We start from the raw sequence: 20,754 nt of genomic DNA on the forward strand, positions 1-20,754 counted from the left end.
CTGATTCAAACACGGTTCGTGCTTGTGACGAAAGCAATCGGCTTACAGCGGATGATTATGTTGGCAGCATGGTTGCTGCTGCATCGATGCAGTCGATTGTTGCGGCACTACCAAACGGTGGCGGTTTAGTCCGAGGGATCGGGAAAGTAGTGCAAGGCATTGGGGAAGGAGTGAGCAAGATTGTTCAACATACAGGTGACACTGTTAGTATTCTTGGATTGTTGGAAGAAGAGGAAAAAGGGAAGGAAATTGATCAAATATTAGCCTTTGTATTATTTTTTTGTATCATATTATAAAATTTGTTATATGATCAAAATGAAATAATTATGTTTTGTATATGATATCATATTGTAAAACTATAACCACCCAAATTTCAATACGTTTTTTTGCTTCACGCTATGCACCGGGATTTGATTGTCATCTTTAGGTTTATTTAGTTCAACCGGCACATGTAGCTTCACACTAAGGAAATGAGCGAATCCCGGTGCATAGGGCAATGTAGAGGAGATGTCTTGAAACCCGGATGGTTCCGAAAAGTGAAGATAGAAGCCAAATGGGACTAATTTCTTATATCTCATTAATTAAGACTAAGTTATAACAGATCTACATCCTGGATTTAAAGTTTTAAAAGAAACCAAAACTTTTATTTTGAGGACAAGTTAATTAAGGCTAATTTCAACTATACCATATACCCCATCTACTTGTACATATGTAGTTTTTGTCTTTGTGTCTGCCATTGTTGTTTCTCAAACTAAGAACTGATGCTTTGTTACATTCAACGAGATCCCTCAAGACACAGTTTTGTAGTAAGCCAATTGCAGACCTCATCCATCTCTTTAGGGACTGTGTAATGGCCAATCCTGAACAGTCAAATTCAGACCAAAAAAAACTTAAAAAGATGTTTTTCATGATGAGATATTTTTAAAAGGCCTAAATGATAGTTATTACCCTTCATAGTTTTTGAAAGTGAGATTCCAAAATCCTGCTATATTCAATGAATGAGCTGATTTTTCTCCAATTTTGTAGGGGACAACATCATCACCTGTAATCGTAATCAAAGATTATAACGTAGTAATGATTATTTGGTTGAATAAACAAGCAAAACTTTTGTCATGTTGGAATGTTAACAGAGCATCTTTACATGATTTTTTTTCTAGGTAAAAGTGGAGGATCCTGTATTAGGAGTTAAATTGCATTTTGTCTCATTTAGTAAAAAAAATGAGTAAATTAGTACTTCTACATTAAACCAAAGAGCAAATCAGTCATTTCAATTTAAAATTTCATTCATTTTTACTATTAATAGAAAGATCAATTTGCTCTTTGATCTAACATACAGTAATTAATTACTTATTTTTTTTATAAAACGGGTAAAATGCAATCTGATTTATAATACAAGATCCTTCATAGTACTTTTACCTTTCTATTGTGTGCTATTTTTGCAATATGTCATGCTTAAACATGGAAAAAGATAATTACAGGTTCCATGGCTAAGCAAAATCGGCAAGGATGCAGCTCGCCTTGCAGCTTCATGTGATACTTGTATCTTGTTCCTTAAGCCCCTGTAAGCCGACACCTGCTTAGAGTTCTCATATGGCACTTAAGTGATACAGGTTTAGACCCTGTCATGATTTGCAACATGTATTTGGGAATAGGAATGGGGATAGATTGTTCAAGTATCCTCCAAATATTCACACTCGAGCCAGAGTAACATAAGATGTCGTACCTTGAACCGGGAAGCCATCCACTAAGCCCAACAACTGCTCTATGGTTGATGGGGTATGGGATACCATTTCCATACCTTCCTAGAGCACAAGCAGTTGCAGAGTAGAGTGCCATTGCAGCACCCATACTAAAGCCTCCAATACCCACCTTAACTGTCAAAAAGGAAGCAAACACCAGTTTCAAAAACCAATCTATATATATATATAGTGGGATGGCATGGAGAGTTTAAAATACCATCAGATGGCTCAGTTGACAAGAAGTTTGCAATATGTGCTGCTGAAGTATCTAAACCCTCCCAATCATCTGGACTTTCTTCTGAAAGCTCACCAGCATCAAACCCTGATATGCCAAGCAATTAAATGATTATATGAGTGCCAAAGCATTGACATCTTCACGAACCAGGTGATAAAAGTGTCTGGCATACATGTCTGACATGTACATGGTTAAATGGCATTCAAGTATTCCCCTTATAAAATTCTGACCATACTCGTGTCAGATATGTACCCATGTTCAGCACTCGCACCAAGTTCGAGTAAGATAAGATAAAACCAGAATTTCTTACATGCAGTGCAAGGAAATCCCCCTAATAAGGCCACAGGACGAGTAGGAGCAGTTGGGCAAATCCATTTTACCTGAAAAAAGAAAATTATATATATACATATATGAGAATCATGCAAACTTGTATGTCATAGTTCAACAAATTCAACTGAGCTTTGAAGTAGGACAAAGCAATATGCAAATCAAAAACAAATTAAGTTCAAAAGTAAATTTTGAAAGCATCCTTACATTTGGAAGTGGAAGACTTTCCAAGAGCTGAGACCAACTGCAAAATAAATTAGGAACCAAAGTTTGAAGAAGTGTTGTTTTTATTGTAAAAAGTAAGAAAATAGAAACTATTTAACTGAAAAGACTATAATACTAAAGAAAAATATAATGAATATCCTTTGTGAAAAGATAAGTTTTCTTATCCCAATTTGGCAGAAAAAAAAAAACAGGTTAATTTGTGGTCCATTATCTATGAACATGGAATATACTCTTTTTTTGACATTTCTCAGTCTTCCAAATTAAGCTTAAGTGCTTAACATCACATGAGACAAAAACAGAATAATATATATATATACATTGAATATTATTTCACAGCTTCACTGTTTTGCTCCATAGAACTTATTCCAATTGACAGTAAAAATAAAAAGAAAACAACTCTAACAGTGGGAAAAAACACAAAATGATGTTGACATGCTCAAACAACATTATTTGTTTTGAGATAAAATTAAATCCATAGAACAGTAAAAATTTATCTGAATTCAATGAATGAAGTTGAGTTAAACAGTGATCAAAACAGCTTCACTCTACTATATATATATAAAAACTTTCAGTGAAAATGCCATAGACATCCCGGTATTAGGTGTCAGATTATATTTTTCTCTTTTACTAAAAAATAGATAAATTTGTATCTGTAAATTAGATCAATGAACAAACTAATCAATTTTATTAAAAATTTTATTTATTTCTACTATTAAAAACTAGAATGATTAATAAAATAAACAAACAGTGACATGTGTACTTTACGCTGAGATACTAACTTTTACTATTTAATCTAATGTATAAGGACTAATGTGCCTAGTAGAAGAAGCAAAATGCTATCTCCTCTATCTTACTTTCACCATAAACTTTCATACTAAAGTTTCAATGTATTGGTTGAGGCAATATAACAAAAGGCTAACATGCAATTACCTTGAGCCATTGTCACCAAGGCCATGAAGCCACACTATAGTAGCTTGGTGTTTACCTTTTGGTCTAACCACATATGTCCTTCCAAATTCAAATGTCCTTCTACCAGTTCTACTACCTAAAAACATTAACACCATTAATGGAGTTTTCAAGTTATTACAACACTCTAAAAACCATTGCTAAGAACAGTAAAAATGAATTCAAGAAAGCTGAAATGAGAGAAAGAAAGCAACTAACCAGAAGCCATGGTATAATGTGAATAGCTCATGATTTTGTTGTTGTTGTTTTTAACCAGGACTGAAAAGAAGTGATACAATGAAGAAACCCCAGAAGAGGTATTGCCTATTTATAAGCAAATATAGGAAGGAGTGTGTGTGTGATAATGGAATAAAACAGGTGAGTATTGTGTACAACTGGCTATACATTTTTGTAGCCTAAAATTTTGCCTAGAAAACTCAAAAAATAAAAAAAATAAAAAAAGAGGAGGGCATCATTGAAAAGGAAGGGTTTAAAAGAAAATTAAAAAAAAAATCTTTTCAATATAGCATAGGGATCCAAGCAAGGGCAAGAGCACAAACATCCCATCCCTCCATAGAGATTTGTAACAATAAAGAGAGAATCTATGCTTGTTGGGAAGTGGCTAAAAAAATAAATAAAAAGCAAATCCCCCCACAGCAACAACTCAAGAGAATATTACTGAAAACAAGAAAAAAGCATTAACTATATATTTGAAATATCTTCTTTTTCTTTTTCTGAAATCATTTGTTTATGAATTCTTTGATGGTTTGATTGATACCCCCATTAAGTAGAAAAAAGCATGCATAGAAGTTTCAACTTTCATATACATCCTTACAAATTTTTAGTATAATAGATATATCCTGAAAGGTATCAATGACACAAAGAATAATTACATACATACATATATACATATATATACATGTATAACATATGTATAAACTATATATTTTCTCCATTCCTGGATTTTATTATGTGGGAAAAGACAGCAGGAAAAAAAAGTATGTGGCCTTTTTTTTTGTCCCTCTATCCTCCTTTCTTGTTTGCCACTATAATATATTTGGTTTGCTGAATACTCCTAGTCCCACCATAAAAGTTCTGTTTGTTTATATTTCCATGGGGAACACCGTAAGTATATTAAGTCCAAACCTTAAACTTCTAACTGTGAGATTATATTAGGTGTAATATAATTTATATTATAAAAAATGAGAATTTGAATGTTAGAGATAATATAATAGTTATAAACCTTAGACATGAACAATAAACGGAAGATGAAAAATACCAAAAAATTAAATAAATTACTATTGATTTTGCAGAGTTGCAGACCCACCATTTTAACTGCTTTCTCATGTTCCATTCAAGTTAGTGTTCCTAGCCCATGTTATCCCGTCAGTATCCACCTATAAATGCAGCTTTATATATATTTATATATAAAATATATATGCACTCCAGCTTTATATCATCTTCTTGTTATCAATAGGGTAAAAGTATTATAGAGATTCTTGTGCTAGAAGGTAAATTGTATTTTTTTCTTTTTACTCAAAAAAAAGGTAAATTAATTCTTATATATTAGATTAAATAATAAATTAATCCTTTTTTTTAAATTTCATGAATTTATACGGTTAAAAACTAAGACAGATAGAATAACCAGACATGTGCTACATAGTAAAGACTTATTTATTCAATTTTTTAATAAAAAAGATAAAACGCAATTCAACTCCATGATACTTTTACGAAAGATTAGATTCCAACTCTAAAATTTTTTTCTTAACCATAAACAAACCAAACTCTATATTTAACTAGTTGACTTAAGGGGGAGAAAATTGACATGGCAGTCCATAATTGGTTACTGTATTAAATGGTGACATCTATTGTCATGTATAGGTCAACTTGTCAATATTTATATATTTTTCCTATTCTTTTTTGAAGAAAAAATTGAGGGAACTTTTTAATTGTCAACTCCTCCTTTACCCTACCACAACATTCATATGGGGCAAGAATCAATTAATCAATTAGTGTGTACATACATATATATATATGTATATATAGGAATGATACTTAAAAATTTAGAGTTTAGTTGATTGATTCTTAGGGTTTATATAGCTGAAAGACAACATATGCTGCTTTGCACTACCCTTTGAGTGTAGCTTAATTTATTAATAATACAGCAGCCAATTTGTGTTTAATAAAACTATATAGTTGAAAAGTTGGAATCTCTTGAACTAAATTACAAAAAAGAAAATAGAGAATAATTACAATCTTTTTTATTTTTCTTCTACTTCATCTGCAAAGCTGGCTCCCAAAATGCAGTGAAAATGAAAGCTATAAGGATTCCATAGGAGATTTTTTTTTTTAAAAGGGTTCAGTTTTCACATCATTGTTTTATCTCATTATACATAATAAATTTTATGGTTTATTCATTAATATAAAAAAGATATTGTGGCATAAGATATAATGGATTGAGAAGACGTTTTTTTGTTGAAAACCATGCAGGAAGAGCTACATATAGGGTTCACTTTATCTTTCGTGTTCAGCGAAAAAATAAAAACACATAAACTAATGAGTGAATGTGGGTTAAAGCTGAACCTACATACTAGTTTATAGAGAAATATAGGCTTGGTCTTGATGCTTTTTCCCTTTTTTACTTTGATGCTGGAAAATAGAGTTGATTCTAAGCGATAAGAGTCGATCAATTAGGTTATCGAATTGTTGATTTGGTTAATTCGATTAAAAAAATTATTAAAATTAATTAAAATATTAAAAATAAAAATTATAGTTCAACTGTTAATTCGACTAGATGTTCTGATTTCTAATTCAATCGATTTAATATAATTTTTTAGACCAATACTATAACTTGTTTTTTATTTAACCAGTCCAATCGATCTTTTTGATTCTAATCAAACATCATTGATTCATTTATATTAACAAGAGAACATTGATGAATTCAATTGTTTTCTTATAATTCCTAGAGAAAAAGAAATTTAATAGTTTTAGTATTTTAAACAAGGAAAAAGAAAAAAAAATATTGCTTAGTCTTGCGTGAATAATATATAATAACAAAAGAAAATTGAAATGTATGAATAATATAATGGGGTGTTCGGTAAACAGAATTTTGGATTTTTTTAGTTGATTTGAGTACAATAGAGGATTTGATAGTCAAATGATGAATGGAGATTTGCAAGAATTTTTTGAGCTAAAACCTCCAAAACAAAAAACGCTTAGATGGGCAACTCTTTTCACGGCTGGTTTTCACGGCTGGTTAAGAATGAGATATGTGGAATGATATATCTGACCACACTTGCTCAAAAATTACTCTCTTTTATCATAAGTATCTATTTCTTGAATATTTATGTACTCTTAATTTATTTTCAACTTATTAGTAGAAAATGATTTTTATACAACTTTATATTAATTGAAATATACTACTTGGCAAATTTATTCAGAGTGTGACATAATTATCATTAATTTACATACTAAGAACATGAGGTAATTATTACTAACAATATATTTTACAATTATATTGATACACTATTAATATTTATTAATTTCTACAAGGTTAATATTTACAAATAAGGAACTTAAAAAAATTATTTATTTAAATGTTCAAAAATATTCACTAATTAATTTCTATAATTGATGTTTTAATTTCTTCGTAATAGTATTTTATTTCAATAATTTAACCCAATAAAGACTAAAGTATTATAAACAAATAAATACTTTACAATAAAATGTGACATACCCTTATTCGTTATTTTACATATATCAATTAAGTTTTACTAAATACTTAATAAAATCAATTTATCAAAACAATTAATAAAATCAGTTTACCAAATTAGCCACAGTAATCAACATTTATCTAACAATCAATTGTCAAATAAGACTAATATATATATAAATTTAAAAAACTTATTCTTACATTAACTTTGGGTCTAGTTATATATTATTCGATGTGTTTAATTAAAATTTTAAGTTCATCTTTTGTGAATGAGGGTGGAAGCTTTGTCTTCCGTATTGGAATCCACCCAACTCAAATCCATATCTGGTTAATGTCTTATATAAGTACCCGATACCAAAAGATAAAAAAGAAAGGAAGAAGAAGTTGGTTCCCTATGATGCATAGGAGGGTATTATAGCTAGGGTTTCTTTTTGTCATTACTAGGAACATTTTTCAGAATAGGAAACATAAATTAATGAGTGAATGTAGGTTAAAGATCAGTGATTGAAGGGACAACTGACAAGTTATGTTTTGAATATTATATCCTTATACACCATATCACACATTTTACGATTTTCTCTGAATCTTTCTGCACACAGTTTTTTCAAGTCTTTTCATGTGAAATTAATGTTTACAATTTTAGTTTTTTTGAAGGAAATTACCAGTTTTGTTCATTCATGGATACAAAGTTTTATTTATTTTTTAAAACTATTTATTTAAAGAAAATGTTAACTTATTTCTAATAATACTTAAATTTTAAAAATTATTTTTTTCTAAAATAAATATGTAATTTAAGTGACTAATATATCTATTCTAATTAGTCACTTAAATTACAAAGAAACCAACTTATAAAATAAAAATATATAATTATATGGATATTATGATTTTCACCAATTTTAAATTAAAAAAATAAAAAAAAAAACTCATATTTTTTAACTACTAATAATTTTTTAATATATTTTATTTTAATTTCCTCCCACATGATGAATTGATATTGATCCAGTTAAGTATAAATGGAATGGATACAATGAATAATAGGTTATTTTAAGTCAGTACTCAACTGTCAGATATTTTGATGGTATCAATACTTGAAAATGTATTGAGACAGCTATTTTTTTTCTTTAAAAGGAATATATTAATAGAATAATTTAAAAATAACAGGGTAATATATTTCCATTTTTGCAGCAACAAATAGAGAGTATATTAGGTTTGGGACACTATCAGTGTAGATTTGTGGATGATTCTAAGTCCTAAAATCTCAATACCAAATATTGCCTGTCAATAAGAACAAAGAAAGGTCCCCATTCCTAACAGATTAGGACATTGAAGTGACCCAAAGACAGGTCTTATGATGCACAAATTGGGGATAAGTGTGTTTAATTTTAATGCAATTCTGGATAATCAACTCAATTAGCCTAAACCCAAACTTTACCAAACTTGATTTGACAATAAAAAAGAATCTCAACTTGTTCAATCACAAACTAAAAATATTCTACCCAGTATGTAGTAATAAAGCATATTTTACTTTCAAAGAGAGAACACGTGTTTAAATCTTAAGAGATACTATTATTGTGAATAACCACGAACCCCTGAATATAGACAATAAAACAGACATGAAAACTACGGAAAAAAAAACCCCAAAAATGGCCTGAACCATATCTGAATTTATACAAACCTGAAATGATCACAACCCGAAAATGATTGGAAAGTTTCAAAACCCAAAATCAACCTGACCCATCCAATTGATGAATCTAATTGAGGACTACGACAATTCCTAGCCACCTAATTAATATTTAAAAGGGGAAAAAAAGGAAGTGCAAGAATCCAAAAGCGATTAAACCTGTAAGATTCCTTCAAAATTCAACATCAAGATGTTTAATGAAACAATGGGGACGGTAGCCATCAATTATTTGGCAATCATTGAAGTTAAACCTAAGATGATTCATAGTTCAAAAAGATGACCACCCTGAAAAACCGAAAAAATAGAGATACCATCTCAAACAAGACCAAGGGCCAATCAAAAACCAAACATGATAGATTTTTTTTTTAACACTTGAAGGTGCAATGAACTCTATAACTGGACTTGGTTCCATCCTCTCCAATTTTATTCCAATAGGAAAAAATAAACCTGAAAGCTGCAATTAATGATGATGATCGTTGTCACCATGTCCGTCTGGAGTTCCTCCAGGGCCCACAACTTCGAGCTGCCAAACATCAACATATATAGTTAAGAAAAGCTACGATGCTTGAAAAACCATTGTACTATTGGGGTTGGAATGGTAAGAATGCTACTTGTGTTATTTTCTTTTAAATTGAATTGCAGGGCAATAACCTAAGGGAATGGGATGAAATGTCTGTCAACCTTGAGGTCTCCAGGTCTCACTTCAGTTATAGCACTTATGACCCTAACCTCAAACCAATTCATGTATATCTGAAAATCTGAATGTCATTGTAGTTTCAATTGCGTCCTTCAGGGACGACAGAAAAATTATAAAATATCATATAGCTCAAACATTTGTAGTTAAATCTAATAGATGATTGTTTATTTCTTCCATAACACCCCAGATCATTAACAACTAATTCAAATCTTTAGAGTTATTGGTGAATCCATGTATGGGCTAACAGAAATATCTAAACTGGATATGGACCCACTGAGTCCAAAGAAATAGACATTTAGACATGAGCTCAAATAGATCTACTCACCACAAAATACTGTGAACAAACAGGGCATTCATGTGGCTTGCCCTTCTCCAGCCAAAACCAGACAACATCATGCTCGTCATCTGCATTTGTTTTTTAAAACAGTCAAATGAATTTATATTAGTTCAACCCGAATGACTCAATTTTGTATATTATAGAGAAAAAGCATACAAGAAGACACACAGTTCAGACCAAGATGAGCAGAAACAGAGATTTGATGAAAGAAACATACCTCCTTCACCTCCTGGGCATCCAACTATTCTCTTGTCATAGTAGGACTTGACAACAGCAGGAGCTTCCTAAAAGCAGATAAAATCAAATGTCAAAAAATGACATCACTCAAGATTTCATAAAAGGTCAATTATTTTAGATTTTCAGTAGAAAGGTCTTATCACCATAAAAAGGAAGCCCATACTCAAAATGATAAGTTTACAGAAGAAGATTATTAATTAGCCATGATTTAACATAAATGCATAAAACATTGCAGTACAACAATATAGTAGAGAAACATCGTGCTCAAAAAATTTTAACACATTCAGAAAATAAAACATTGAATGTAGAAACAATTTTCCTTTATCTGCATTATATGATATCTATAATATTCCGGCATTTCCAGATAAGTGGTGGAACCTCAATGGAGGAAGCGAAACTAAACCAAATCATCTTAATGTCACCTAAGAATAAAATATTTTGACAGCCAGATTTCGCATATAGATTCAACATCACCCTCCCCTAGTTCTAGTCTACTGGTAACTAGCAGCCCACCAGTAAGAGGACATGCTGACAAGAGAAAGAAAAACGGAACCCCTTGCTTGAGGGGAACTAAATCTAAAGACTCATACAAGTTATATCAAAGTTGCTAATATTCATTACTTGAAACCAAAAAAGAATAAAGAACCAAAAGGTAACATAATTGCTAACAAATAGCTGGAAAGAAACACTAGGCAATTCCAACTGGTTAATAACATCAAAAGGCAATTTACTGATAAAATGGCCAAATAGTGCACCTGGTAACATCGTTTTCTATACATTTAGTTACATTATGAGACATCAGAATAGCAATCTAAGGACAAAAATAGTTACAGGATATATAAACATCAGTTAAAACATAAATCATTTAACTGGACAAGAAATCCCAAGTAAATGAATCTATGCAGAAAATCACATACAAACAGAAAAAAGGAATGACTGCATTAAAAAATGGCAAAATTTAAGCAAAAATTAAAAAAAAAAATTGTGTCAAAAATCATCTATCATTGCTTCTACGTAAGATGATACACGCACGGTCAAATTCAAAATTCTCCAATTTTTATACAATGCGAATGACATTTTGCAACCCATACTAACCTTCGTGCCAAAAGGACCAACAGGGTTGTTCACATCTTCAAGGATTTTCTTTCCCTAAATAAAACAAAACAAAACAAAACAAAAAACAAAAATCAGAATGAGAATAAGAAAGCAGTGGCCTAAAACTGAGAGAGCAGTATAGTAAATGTAGCCATAATGCTTCTAACAATATAGCCAACAACTGAAGTTAATGTGTGTCTGTGTATTGGTTTAACTGACTTAGCCGACTTTTTATTCGATTATGTTCAGTTATCACCAAAACCAGTCAGTTAGTTAGTTAGTTAGAGTCTTCAGAACATCAGTTAAGTCGGTTTTCGACTTTTTGAAACCAAACCTAATGACCGCTCACCCCTAAATATAGTCGACAACTGAAATTGTCTATCGTAGAAATGTAACATCACATAAAAGTTCTCACATTTTAAAGACCAAATAGCAACAGTAGAGGAGGAAAAAGCAAATCACCTGAAGCTCAACCTCAAGCTCCTCGCGCTCATGACCAGTGGCAATAGGCATGACATCCTCAACCCTCTTCTTTACGGCACTATCCGCTACACAACCAAAACCAGTCCAAAAATTAAGAACACCGGAAAAATCATTAATCAATATCGATTACGAATTCTCTTCTAATTTCCACCCACAACACCTAATAATCTAAATGATTCGTTGGCGAGGATCTACGGAAATTTAGGGTTACCTGACGAGGCGGAGAAGAGACGAGTGAGGAGATAGGAAAAAGGCGATGATGAAACGTTAGATTTGAATGGAAGCGGCACCGTCTTCGAAGCGGATCTGCATGGAGCTGTGGCTAGGGTTTTGAGCTGTGAAGTCAACAGCCTTCTCCACATATTTCTGAATTCAAAGATTTTAGGGTTTTTAGTGTTTCCTTATCTCAGGTGATGCCTTCGCTTCTTTTGAAAAATACCCCCAAAAATATTCGTTGTTCAGTTCAAAAGGAACGGCGAAATGAGGGAAATGAGGGTTTCAAAGAAATATGGAGAGGGCTGAAGCCGGCGATGGAAGGTTAACGGTTTGCTTCTTTGGGTCAATTTTGCACGCTCCAATTTTGTCACACGTGCGAACTTTTTTTTTTTGGAGGGGCGGGGGTGATTTTGGGGGTCTCCGTGCGGTTCGAGCGGTGAGGTTCGGGTAGAGATCTTGTCATGCTTAGCGGAAAATGCCGGTCCAATAATAATTCAATAATTAAATAAAATTTTATAAAAATTAATGAAAAATATGAAAATGTTAAAAAGGATTTCCCTGATTTTTTGTTTTTTTATGATTTCGGATTAGAGTTATTCATGGCCACATCAGGTTAATTTCGGGTTAGGTCAAGTAAAAAATTTAGATCAATTTTTTAAGTTTGAGTTTTACTTGATCCGAAAAATAGACCTAAAATTTTATTCAAATTTTACCCAGATCAAAATGTTAAAACTCAAGCTTGACCCGCCAATATTAAAATTTCTTATATCTTTTATATGTAAATAAATTTTAAAAATATAATACATCAAATATATTAAAAAATTAAAAATAGATGTTTCCCGACAAATAAAAAAATTACTCAAATAACACTAAGATGAGTGCAACTTAACAAACAAATACCTATAAAATAGTAACAAAAATAATAATACAACAAGAGTTATATAATATCCAAATAATTACAATAAAATAGTAGCAATATAATAGTGAAATGATAGTAAAATGAAAAACAGTGGCAAAATAGTATATTGTTTTTATCTGAAGCCCAACCCATTTAAAAAACAGGTCTTATTTTTATCTAAGCTCGAAAAACCATCTCTATTTTTGGGCAAAAAATTCTAATTTAAAGTGGTTCTCAATTCAAGTGGTTAATTAAACTTTTTTGTTCAAATAAGTATATTGTTTAATTTTGGGTTCAATCGGTTTAATTACCTAATTTAATCTGATTGCAACAAACTATACATACAAATAGTTTCTATTTTAGATTTTTTTTAAAATAAAAGTATTATTAAGTTTAAATTACATTTCAAATTTAGAATATAAAGGTGAATAGGAGATGGGGCAAAATGTAGGCTTTCGGTTGGATACTTTGGTACCAAATGTAGGACCTTTGAGGCTTCATTGATTTTTGATGGGTGTATGAAATGAACAATGAATCTGGGTATTTGGAATTGGCAAAAATATTCTGCTAGATTGCTTCCTTCTTCAATTGTTGTTAAAATTGCAGGTATTTGTCCACCCCTATCTAATGGAGGACCGGATCAAACGCTTACAACTTCATTGCGGGTGGGAATTGGTTGCCAAAATATGACCTCTTCGGGCAAGTGGAGGGGGTTACTGTAGGACTCTGGGAACTAGCTCAGGACTATATGGGCTGAAATTTGGGCTATGCTGGATGGTACGTTGCTGGCATGGTAGTTGGGAATTCGAAGAATGATCGTTGGAGTGACAACAAGGAGGTGATTGAAATGTTTCTAGCTACTAATGCATTGCAGAGGATAACACTTCAGCTATGATCAGGCATGTCAAAGCATCCTAACAATAGACGATGAAGTATCTATTTTAGAATATCCACCGGGAAGCCAACAATATCGCCACAGACCTTATAACCGGGTTTGGTCTAGTTACAAATCCCATCCGAAAGCATCGAGGAGCTCATCACTAGAAATTGACTGGGTATTCATTATATTAGTTGTGACAATTTGGAGATTGAGAGTTGGTTCACCACACTAATTATTGATATTCAGTGAAAGGGTGGTGGAGGATGGTTCAATTGAAGAGTGGAGAGCCATAGGTGGTTGAGTATGGTGGTAGAGACTCAGAAAGAGAAAGTATCAATTAAGAGAGAAAAAGTATAATGAGTGTCTTGGATAGTTCTTGGGCCCCGAGGATTTTATAAAGGATGTTGTTGGTTCCTTTCTGAGATTACGCACATAGTTGAAGAATTGAAAATTAAAGAGTTTGCACATAGTTAGACTAGACTCCATGGCATATAGGTAATTTATGAGGAAGGATGCTATCACTTGAGCTTCTAGTTTGTCATGGTTTCGCCTAGTTAAGGACTTCAAGGCGCTTTCACTCTATGAATTTGCAATGGCTCTTAATAAAATTGGGAGAGAAAAAAATTTGAACCGAAGACAATGCCGGACTTGTGTGATGTGCCCTTCAACTAATGATTTCGTAAGGCTCTCTAACAATACCAAGGCACATCAACAAAAATAAAAGAAAATTAAAAAATTGGTCGAGTCAAGCTAGGACCTTAACTATTGAAATCTAAGCTCGTATCAAATTTTAAACGAACTTAATTTTTTAAGTCCATTTTTAAGACATGATATTTTTGTCCATAACTTCTTAAAAATCGGATAAGTCTTCGGGTTTAAACGAATAGTCCAACTTTTATATTACATATGCATTGCGATTACTGAAAAAGGATGAAAAAGAACTTGGCTCACACCATTTAATTTAACGAAGAAAGTAGATACATAAATGTAAACATTGGTGGTGAACTCATTAATTTGTTACATTAAATAATCCTAAAGTAAACCCCTAAATGGATGAAACACATTAATTTGTAGCATAATCAATGCAAAACAAATTTAAAACATGAATTTTACAAACGATGCAATTTTCGAATACTAACCAACTTCACATCATCCACCACCGGTCCACAGAGAGAACCCGAGTTGTCATTTTTCATGGTGTAAAACGTGCTATAGAACATTATCCTGGTTCGTGTCGAGTCAGCTTTAAATCGTAGTCTCGCTTGCTTGAATCCTCCTTTGCCTTTCGAGTCATACGTGACCTTGACAGTGTTCTTGTTAGCGAATGCCTCGACCACCATGGAACCTTCGCATGCATTGTTAGCATCACCAATGGTGAAGGAAAGGACGTAGTCCCGACCGATTGTCGTCCTCACGACTTGTGAGAGGGAACTTTCTTTACCAGCTATGAGTTCAATTGCTCGCTTGCCTTCGGGGACGGTGAAGTGGTCGCTGTCGATGTACTTAACGGCTTTGAGGGAGTCGATAATCCAACCAGGTAATGGACTGTGATCATCTTCAATGTGGGGTGGAATTATGACACCTTCGGACATTGGTCCTGCGAAGATGTAAGGACCTTCTTCGAAATTTCCGTTCTTTAATAGATTCACTGCAAATGTTGGATCAAACATGTTAGCTATCCTCAAACTTTCCATAGGGGTTGAATCAGTTCGGGTTTTAAATTTTCAAATCATTTGAGTTTGGATCAATTTTTGGTTATTTTCAGTTCGGACCATTTCGAACCTAGTCATCTTGCTTTTAGGTCATTTAAGTTTACTTATTCAGATCATTTCAAATTTAGTTCATTCTAAGTTCCATTAGATAAATTCAAGCTATTAATTTTTTATAGTCAAATCGAGTTTCATGTTTGTCTTTACCTCGGGTGCGTTTTGGAGGGTACAAGGTCTTCAATGCGACGGAATCAATAAGAGGGCCACAAGCAGCATCTTCCTCCACACCAGGATTATGTATCGAGATCTCAATTACAGACTCAGAAGCCTGGAATGCCCACGCATACGAATCCCATCCATTGCTACTATACATCGTCTGAATCGGGAACAAACCAAAGTCGTTTTTCTCGTAGTTCGGAGAAACCGAAACATTCAACTTTTCCTCTTGTGCACATGTCCGAGCCGCGCTGAAGGTTAGAGAGTAAAACATGCCTTTAATCACCTTAATCTTCTGCTTAATCAATGCCTCATTGCCTAACCTAACTGCAAAGCCTCCTTCAGGTACTATTAGCAACATGTCACCTTGTTTTTGACCTGATTTGATGTACTCAACATAGCCTGAAATTTCCCAATTCGGTATTGCTTTGGGGCTCATCACTTTAGTTCCTTTCAATTCCGATGGCTTAGGCCCATACTCAAAATTTCCATTTGGCAACAAACCTAAAAATAAAAAAATAAAAAAAATAGATTTTTAATTCATTTTAAGTGTGACCCTAATTTTTTATGAATCTCATGTGAGAAAGGAATGATGTTGAATGACAAATACAAATGTTATTCATTAATGTCCTATTGAAGTTTCATTTATTAATGTCAAGATGGTCCTATTGACAAATGTTCTAAGGACCATCAAAGAATCTATGTTGGACCATAGCTCTTATGTTGGAAATGGTTTTAATGATAGAAACCAATTTCCCATTTAGATTCTCCTTCAAAAGGAAATGTTTTAATTGATGCACATGCACATCAATGACCAAATGTATAGTTTTTCACTTTTTACTGGATCCTAGGTTAATTGGCAATGACACGAAAATAATTAACATATGATATGAAGTATCTACTAAATTAGTCGATGTTCTAATTGAATTTTAAAATATTAATATTGTAACAATTAAATTTTTTCATCAATTTAACACTGTAATTATTATTTTGAATGTTAAATATTAACTCGAGTATTTTGAATATATCTTACGTTAGATTTAAATTAACATTTAATTTAAAATTAAATGCTATAATGAGTAAAAAGCTTAATTAAAATAATAATGATATTTTAAAAACACTTAAAATCTATGCCTATGTATGGCTAAAACATGTAGGGGTCAGTTTGGTAAGATAGATGCCAAAGCTATGCATGTTATTTACTGTCAGGTTGTCGTGCAAAATGTGCCAAATCGATCTGGTTTCACGTGGATGAAGGGTGCAGCATATGTAGCATGCAATTTTATTAAAAATCTATTTATTTCTATTATAAATTTTTTTATACATCACAATGAAATATACATGATGCATCATATGCTATTATTTAGTTATCTTGTCAATTACTATAGTTTTTTATAATAAAAATAAATAAAATTTTTAACAGAAAAAATTAGTTTACTCCTTGATCAAACGCGTAACGAAATTTTAAGATCTAAGAACAATAGATCTAGCAACTTACGTTTTTTTTAGTATTGCTTTTTTTTTCACTATTTTAACCCATATTATATAAATTTCAATAAATTTTAATACAATAATAACCCATATTATATAAATTTCAATAAATTTATATTTATATATAATTATATGATATTTTATCGTACACAATTTTTTCCATTAATATACCAAGTACAAAATGTAGGGTGACTAATAGTCTCCAACTACCATGGGAAAGGAGAAAAAAGATGGAAACTGAGATGCATTTATTTAGGCTAAACAATACAAGATTTCTTCAACTTCAACTTCATCTTCCTCACCTTGGGTGTTCAGAGTTTAAATGAAAGTTATGTAATATTTCGAAGAGCCATGAAATGTGTTCCATTCTTACGAGAGATGAACTAATTCTCCATCATATGATTAAAAAACGAGATGAATAATCACCACGTCACAGCTAACGAGTATATATCAAATCATTTTACTACATACAACACATAAAATTTACACTCAATGAAAAAAAAGGCAATGCAAAGAAGCTTAAGCATGGATTACAGAGAAGTGAGCTTACCATCATTGAGAGAAGAGGCTAATTGAGAAGTGGCGCAAAATAAAAACAGCACCACTGCTATGAGTCTCTGCATTTTTCTTTTAAAAAGGCAAAAACAGGGAGAGGAAAGAAAGAAAAAGGGAAGGAAAAAGTAGAGAATTTGAATGGGAAAATCATGAGGGCTAGTGTGAGGCTTTTATTTGCTTAGTTCTAAAAGAAAGCCCTTACTATTTACCAAAACTACATGAATACCATTATATTTTATATATATTTTAATGATTAATTTAATATTTCTTTGATCTACTAACATGTAACAATGTATCTAATTAAAAAATTAGAAATTAGAATTCCGTGTGTTGGTCTGATTGTTAGGGTCTTCATCATTTCAGGTGTGGCTTGAATTCAAGTCGTGTTGTTGTTAGAGTTTTGCACTCCTTTTGTAATTCACATACAAAAAAATAAAAATTACAAAATTCTATTTTCACCCACGTTATGGGTAAGGGCAATATTGGTTCAATTCGGTTGTTTTTTTTTTTTAGATTTGTTGAACCATCCGTTATAATTCGATTAAGCTCGATTCGGTTCTTAATTTTTCATATTAAGTTTGGGCTTTAGATTTGTAGACTTATTTTGACCAAATGAGCTTTGTTTTATGGATTTTGAATATTATTTGACAAAATTTCAAGGTCTTTTTTATAAATATTCTAAATAATAATTTTTCAAAAACTTTTAAATTGTTTTTCACTATTTTTGAGTATAAAATATTTATTCTTATATCATAAATATTAAAAATTAATTATATATTAAATAGAAAATAGAATTAGGTTTGGTTTTGGGTAACTTTGGCTTATAACCATCCAGATACCTTAGCTCGAAGTCAGTTTTTATGTTCTTGCTCAACCCTAAATGTGGGTGTGACATAATCTAATAATAGATTAAAAGTCATCCAGTGTTAATTAACTAATTTGTGACAATTAATGAAAAATAAAAACATTTAAGATATTTAAAAATAAATATTAATAATTTTATTTAACAAGAAAAAAAAATAAAATTGTAACTTTCTTTAAAAAATCAATCTATATTTATATAAGGATTATTATTTGATACACTAATAGTGAATTTTTTTTTTACTCTTGAAACAATTTAAAATTTTACCACAGTTTTATTTTTTATTAAATACAACTTAAAGATACGTGCTAATTCTTTTAATCTTGCTTGTTAAAAAAATCTTCGATACTAACGTATTCAGAGGTGAAGCTAAAAAATCATTTTTATAGACCAAATTTGAATTATAATTTTTGGAAGGGGCAAAATACAGTTCTACCATTATACTAATTTATAACTTTTAGAATGACAATTTTAATATTTTTGCGAGCAACGTCACTGCCTATCCCTTTTATTCCTGAATAAATTAAATAATTATCTTTTATATAGTCACTACTTTTACCAAATAATGAACAATTCATTATAGAGGGACTAAAATAAAATTTTAGAAATTTGAGGGTTGAAATTAAAAAAATTATTTAAAAAAAACTTAAATTGAATACTTCATAATTCCCCCTTTATCTATGTCCCAAAGCATGAGCAGGGCTCTAATAACATGCTCTTTACACTTGTAAATGGATTTTAATATACATAAACATATAACAGTTTTTTTCTTTTGATGAATTACAAGAAGAAGGTAAAACCTTAACTGTAACACGATTAGCGTAACTTGATCTAGACCACATCTATAGCGGTGAACACCCTAGTTATCAAATCAACACACAAGATTCATCGATCTTTTAATTTTGATTGTAAAATAAATATTAATTCCGGCTAAGTGATTTTAATTAAAAACCTTAAATGGCTGAATTTGGTAATACGTTTGGATTATTTATATATAAGTTTGTCTTAAAAGTTGGGGACTCAATTGCTTGGAACAATGCTTGTGGTTCTTAAATAAATGAAACGTAATTTAGATGTGAAAAAATGATTTCAGATTTGGTGTTCTTCTGGTGAAGGTTTAGGACAAGCTATTTCAAAGCCACGTGGGATATCTATCCTCAAATTGTTGCATTGTCGGTTAAGGATTAATTTTGTGTAAGAATAAAAACTATTTCAATTTCACGAGGTTAAGTAATTTATACTCTTGATTATATATATATTTTAAAAATAATATTTAGTTTCTAAATTTAGTAATTTTTTTTATTAGTTTTTAATTTTAATAATTCTCTCAATTTTTATATCTGCGATGACATGGCATTATGAGATTGTGTTACATTATTACCAAATTTTTTATAAAAATATTATAATTTTTAGATGAAGTCGTAGCATATTATCAAAGTGCTATGTCATCACATGGATCAAAACTAGAAAAAAAAATTGTCAAGTTAAGAGACTAGGGTATGTTTGATGAATCGTTGAAAATTTTAAATTAATTATTGTACATTAAATCAAAGATTAAATTAGTTGTTTCTGTTAAAATTTTATTTATTTTTACTACTAAAAATTGGCATAGCTAGGTGCAAAGTCAAAATATTTTTTTGAGGAGCCAAAATTAAGTTATAAATTTTAATAAGAGTTAAAATATAATTTCACCATTATATTACCTCCCCACGCGTTCTGGGCATGGCTAACAAAATAACCAAATAATGACACATGACATGCCACATGTACCTCATGCTGACGTGTAAGAACCAATTATTAACAGTAAAAATAGATAAATTTTTTAATAAAAGTACAATTTATTTTTTGATTCAACGTATAAAAATTAATTAGTCTATTTTCTAAGTAAAAACGATAAAATATAATTCCAATAGAGTTACTTTTATTACTCTTTTGTCTAATAAATAATTTTTAAACAAATATCAAATAATAAAGAAAAATAATAATGACCAAAATCCTTTTGGGAAAGGCACATGGGATAGGGAAGATGGACCAAATTGAATTACTTGAAATTGGTTGTCTTGTTAAGCCAACTTTTATAATCCATTATTTTTTAATTAGGTTTGCTCGTGGGGGGATTAACAACAAAACATCATAATCAAATCATATTACAACACATTGATAGACAAAAAAAAAAATAAAGGTTTGGGGCAAGATTTTAGATCTCATCCGAGG

At 31.1% G+C, this 20,754-nt stretch overlaps 3 protein-coding genes across 4 annotated transcripts; all 3 read right to left on the bottom strand.

Moving 5' to 3' along the window:
• Positions 1 to 556: 556 nt before the first annotated feature.
• On the bottom strand, positions 557 to 4,373 carry LOC121230815 (acyl-protein thioesterase 2). Of its 2 annotated transcripts, none has more exons than XM_041116277.1 (9): positions 3,691 to 4,373; positions 3,457 to 3,571; positions 2,509 to 2,545; positions 2,285 to 2,354; positions 1,957 to 2,061; positions 1,724 to 1,874; positions 1,477 to 1,559; positions 949 to 1,042; positions 557 to 860 (listed from the first exon to the last, which is right to left on the bottom strand). In XM_041116277.1, the coding sequence occupies exons 1-9, from the start codon at positions 3,719 to 3,721 to the stop codon at positions 776 to 778; spliced, it is 771 nt and encodes a 256-aa protein (XP_040972211.1). In that variant the 5' UTR covers positions 3,722 to 4,373; the 3' UTR covers positions 557 to 775. The 2 variants fall into 2 exon arrangements, 1 of the variants encoding a protein (XP_040972211.1); XR_005928954.1 differs by having other exon boundaries at positions 805 to 860; positions 1,417 to 1,559.
• Positions 4,374 to 9,017: 4,644 nt separating this feature from the next.
• On the bottom strand, positions 9,018 to 12,387 carry LOC107937383 (cytochrome c oxidase subunit 5b-1, mitochondrial). The gene is made up of 6 exons (XM_041116278.1): positions 11,925 to 12,387; positions 11,693 to 11,778; positions 11,231 to 11,284; positions 10,116 to 10,182; positions 9,887 to 9,966; positions 9,018 to 9,387 (listed from the first exon to the last, which is right to left on the bottom strand). Exons 1-6 carry the CDS (start codon positions 12,073 to 12,075, stop codon positions 9,325 to 9,327), a joined length of 501 nt encoding a protein of 166 aa, XP_040972212.1. The 5' UTR covers positions 12,076 to 12,387; the 3' UTR covers positions 9,018 to 9,324.
• A 2,251-nt stretch (positions 12,388 to 14,638) lies between these two features.
• Positions 14,639 to 17,830, bottom strand: LOC107937391 (uncharacterized). The gene is made up of 3 exons (XM_016870264.2): positions 17,674 to 17,830; positions 15,624 to 16,136; positions 14,639 to 15,355 (listed from the first exon to the last, which is right to left on the bottom strand). Exons 1-3 carry the CDS (start codon positions 17,744 to 17,746, stop codon positions 14,817 to 14,819), a joined length of 1,125 nt encoding a protein of 374 aa, XP_016725753.1. The 5' UTR covers positions 17,747 to 17,830; the 3' UTR covers positions 14,639 to 14,816.
• Positions 17,831 to 20,754: the final 2,924 nt, after the last annotated feature.

The sequence above is a fragment of the Gossypium hirsutum genome, chromosome A06 (assembly GCF_007990345.1).
Source record: "Gossypium hirsutum isolate 1008001.06 chromosome A06, Gossypium_hirsutum_v2.1, whole genome shotgun sequence".
NCBI lineage: Eukaryota > Viridiplantae > Streptophyta > Magnoliopsida > Malvales > Malvaceae > Gossypium > Gossypium hirsutum.

What these genes read in the sequence shown, in the direction of transcription:
- LOC107937391 (XM_016870264.2), bottom strand. Translation starts at nt 17,746, where the DNA reads ATGCAGAGACTCATAGCAGTGGTGCTGTTTTTATTTTGCGCCACTTCT. An exon ending in AGCCTCTTCTCTCAATGATG is followed by an intron (nt 16,137 to 17,673) that starts GTAAGCTCACTT and finishes TTTTATTTTTAG; the next exon opens with GTTTGTTGCCAAATGGAAAT. An exon ending in CCCTCCAAAACGCACCCGAG is followed by an intron (nt 15,356 to 15,623) that starts GTAAAGACAAAC and finishes CAACATTTGCAG; the next exon opens with TGAATCTATTAAAGAACGGA.
- LOC121230815 (XM_041116277.1), bottom strand. Translation starts at nt 3,721, where the DNA reads ATGAGCTATTCACATTATACCATGGCTTCTG. An exon ending in GGGATTTCCTTGCACTGCAT is followed by an intron (nt 2,062 to 2,284) that starts GTAAGAAATTCT and finishes TTGGCATATCAG; the next exon opens with GGTTTGATGCTGGTGAGCTT. An exon ending in GTCAACTGAGCCATCTGATG is followed by an intron (nt 1,875 to 1,956) that starts GTATTTTAAACT and finishes CCTTTTTGACAG; the next exon opens with TTAAGGTGGGTATTGGAGGC.
- LOC107937383 (XM_041116278.1), bottom strand. Translation starts at nt 12,075, where the DNA reads ATGTGGAGAAGGCTGTTGACTTCACAGCTCAAAACCCTAGCCACAGCT. An exon ending in TTGGTCCTTTTGGCACGAAG is followed by an intron (nt 10,183 to 11,230) that starts GTTAGTATGGGT and finishes ATCTGCTTTTAG; the next exon opens with GAAGCTCCTGCTGTTGTCAA. An exon ending in ATGCCCAGGAGGTGAAGGAG is followed by an intron (nt 9,967 to 10,115) that starts GTATGTTTCTTT and finishes AAACAAATGCAG; the next exon opens with ATGACGAGCATGATGTTGTC.